Source organism: Cetorhinus maximus, unplaced genomic scaffold (assembly GCF_964194155.1).
Source record: "Cetorhinus maximus unplaced genomic scaffold, sCetMax3.hap1.1 HAP1_SCAFFOLD_3719, whole genome shotgun sequence".
NCBI classification, from domain to species: Eukaryota; Metazoa; Chordata; class Chondrichthyes; order Lamniformes; family Cetorhinidae; genus Cetorhinus; species Cetorhinus maximus.
In genome coordinates, this window is record NW_027599625.1 from 134 (window position 1) to 3,906 (window position 3,773).

The following is a 3,773-nucleotide window of genomic DNA, read 5'->3' on the forward strand; positions in this document are numbered from 1 at the left end:
GGTCAGTACTGAGGGAGTGCTGCACTGTCAGGGGGTCAGTACTGAGGGAGTGTTGCACTGTCAGAGGGTCAGTACTGAGGGAGTGCTGCACTGTCAGAGGGTCAGTACTGAGGGAGTGCTGCACTGTCAGAGGGTCAGTAAAGAGGGAATGTTGCACTGTCAGAGGGTCAGTACTGAGGGAGCGCTGGACTGTCAGAGGGTCAGTACTGAGGGAGTGCTGCACTGTCAGAGGGTCAGTACTGAGGGAGTGCTGCACTGTCGGAGGGTCAGTGCTGAGGGAGTGCTGCACTGTCGGAGGGTCAGTACTGAGGGAGTGCCGCTCTCTGAGTTGCCGTTTTTTAGATTAAATGTTGAAATAAAGGTCCCATCCGCCCTCTTGTCATGTGAAAGGTCTAACAAGACGGTTTTGAAGAAGAGCACATGAATTCTCACCAGTGTGTCCCTCAACTGTATCACTACATCACAGAAAAACAGACTGTCTGACCAGTGTCATATTTCTGTTCATAAAATGTTGCTTCTCGCAAAATGGCTGCTGCATTTCCTCCATTAGACTGCTGAAGGACTCCGTTAATTGTCGAATGCTCATGATATCTAGACTATGTGAAAGATGCTACAATGATGCAAGCCTGTCTTTCTTTTGTACTCTTGCCTCTTTCGGCAGTGACCTGGGCCCCTTGCGTTCTCCCCTATAACTCTACAACCCTCAGCCTCCTTTAAGGCCCCTCCCTTTAACGCCACCTTGTTGTCCCGGCTTTTGGTCAGTGTGTCAAACATCTCCTTCAGTGTCCATTTCTCTCCTTGGTGTCTCTGTGAAAAACGTGAGGAGAATTCTCTTCGACAGAGGTGGTAAGTTGTTGTTGTTGTGCTTTCTGACCATTTTGTGAATCGTCTGCACAGGTGGAAGATTGGCTGACTCCTCCCTGACGGTTATTGTGTGTGTTTTTACACTTTTCCAGGTGTGAAATATTTGAACGCAATCGTGCAGAGCAGTGGGAAGACATGAACAAAGCTTTTGAATCAGGAGGACTACCCGAACTTGTCTCGAAGATATTGAACCGCCTGCCTTCCCTGGGGGATATAACGATCAACATTGGGGTGACTGGAGAGGCCGGTGCAGGGAAATCCTCGCTGGTCAATGCACTACGAGGCCTCTCCGATGACCAGCCTGGCGCTGCTGCATCTGGGGTAACAGAAACCACCATGAGGCCAGCCAGGTATCCACATCCAACAATCACTAACTTGCAGATTTGGGATCTTCCTGGGTTAGGGACCCCGAAATTCCAATTAGAGAACTACAGGGAGAAGGTGGGCTTCAACAGGTATGACTTCTTCATCATTGTCGCCTCTGGCCGTTTCAAAGAGAATCACGCTACACTGGCTAAATGGATTAAGGAGAGCGGCGCAGGCTTCTACTTTGTCTGCACAAAAATTGACAGAGACATTGAGGCAACTCTGAAACGACGGAGAACATCCTTTAACCAGGACGAAGTGCTGGAAGCGATCAGAAAAGATTTGCTGAGGTATTTGGGAGAGCATGGTGTGAAGTCTCCACAAGTCTTCCTTGTGTCTGCCTGCAATTTCCAGGATTATGACTCCAAGCGGCTCCTGGAAGCTTTGGAAAGGGAATTTCCCAAGTGCAGGAAACGAGCGTTCCTGAGATCCATCAGGACGCCCTCTTCACAAATCATTGCGGGGAAGAAGGATTTCCTGAGCGCCGAGATTTGGAAGTTGGCTTTTTTATCGACTGTAGCCGCAATGGTTCCCATTCCAGAAGTAGGGATTCTGTGTGATGTCGGGATATTGCTCAGGAACTTGCCCTTTTACTACCAGTGCTTTGGGCTCGATGAGGGAGCTCTCAATAGAATATCTGCTGAGATTGAGAAGCCAGTGGATGAGTTGAAAGCTCAAATACATTCACCCCAGCCGACTGACATAAACAAACACCTTTTTTACCAACTAATGTCTAATAGCTCTGGCATGGGGCTTATAGCAGGGGCATATTTAGCGCATGGTGTCCCTGCTTTTGGCTCAGTTCTATCAGGAGGCATTGCATTCACAATGACAAAGAGGATGCTCACTAGATTCCTACAGGATCTAGCAGCAGATACTGAGAGAGTTCTGCAGTGGGTGATCCAGTCGCAGATTGAATAGCAACACACACTTGGTGGAGAGGGTTGGCAAATGAGAGTTTATTCATGTTGACCCTTTAACTTCCATTCACTCGATCGTTTGAGCAGTACGGCAACGTGTAACACAATCTCTTCCATGCCAACCAGGTCACAAATACTCAGCGAGTAGCACTCTCTTCTGGGGCAGGAGGAGTCGGGTTTTTTTTAATTCGTTCGTGAGATGGGCCAGCATTTATTGCCCATCCTTAATTGCCCTTGAGAAGGTGGTGGTGAGCTGCCTTCTTGAACCGCTGCAGTCCATGTGGTGTAGATACACTCACAGTGCTGTTAGGGAGGGAGTTCCAGGATTTTGACCCAGCGACAGTGAAGGAACGGTGATATATTTCCAAGTCAGGATGGTGAGTGACTTGGAGGGGAACTTCCAGGTGGTGGTGTCCCCATCTATCTGCTGCTCTTGTCCTTCTAGATGGTAGTGGCCGTGGGTTTGGAAGGTGCTGTCAAAGGAGACCAGTCTTTGTGATGGATGAGGTACGAGGTAGGAAGCACAGCTCAGGGTCAGTTCTTTTGTGCCATAATGACTCTGATTCTAGAAGTATTTTGGTCAAGCTGCAATCCAGCGAATTGCGCACAAACCCCAGACAGGCGCTCCCGGTGCAGCACTGAGGGGGTGCACAGTGTCACATCGGCAGTAACTGGGTCCAGTCCTAGGCCCCACACCTCAGGAAGGATATATTGCCCTCGGAGGGGGAGCAGCTCAGATTCACCAGATCGACCCAGGGGCTGCAAGGGTTTAAATGATAAGGACCGGTTGTATAGACTAGACTTGTATTCCCTTGTGTTTAGAAGATTAAGGGATGATCTAATCGAGGTGTTCAAGACGATTAAAGGATTTGATAGAGAGAAGCCATTTCCTCTGGTGTTGGGTGGAGAGTCCAGAACAAGGTTCACTGGATTGAGGGATGGAAAGAGACTGACACCTAACACAAAAAGGAATTCCAAAGCCTTCTATAGACATATCATTAATAAAGGATAGTTAAAGGAGAGTCGAGGGGATTTACACATGGAGGGAGGGGAATAGCTGGGATGTTGAATGAACACTTTGCATCTGTCTCTCCCAAGGAAGAAGATGCGACTCAGGTCTTGGGGCAGGAATTTTCACTCAGTGGGTGGCCGTAAGCACAACCCGCTCGGGCGTGAAATGATGCGTGTTGACGTTGGCCGATCACGCCAATGTCATCGCCGGAGTTGGCAGCGCGCCCACCGACAATTTAAAAAGCCTGTTCAGGCCATTGAATATCCAATTAACCTCAATTTCTCGCTGCCCATCCAACCTAACGGCTGACGGGCAGGCAGAAAGGCCAAGCGGCCTTTGCATTTTTTTGGAAGTCTCATCCACGGGCGGGATGAAGTTTCCGAAAGCAAATAAAAATAAAATAAAAGTTTTACAATTGAATTAATAACATGTCCCTGCTCACGGGACTGAGTCACACGAGGGGACATGTTCCAGTGCATTTTTATTTTCTTTATTTTATTTTTTTTTTAACAAGGCTTCATCTCCCTTGGGCAGCTCTGTGCCTCAGGGAGATTATGCCGGGCTCACTCGTGCCCACGTGTGTGAAGTTCACGCTCGGCCCACTCACCCTC

General features: G+C 48.8%; 1 protein-coding gene across 1 annotated transcript; it reads left to right on the forward strand.

Annotated features, from left to right (window-relative positions):
* Positions 1-999: 999 nt before the first annotated feature.
* Positions 1,000-2,267, forward strand: LOC144678166 (interferon-inducible GTPase 5-like). The gene has a single exon (XM_078538046.1). It carries the CDS (start codon positions 1,000-1,002, stop codon positions 2,149-2,151), a length of 1,152 nt encoding a protein of 383 aa, XP_078394172.1. The 3' UTR covers positions 2,152-2,267.
* Positions 2,268-3,773: the final 1,506 nt, after the last annotated feature.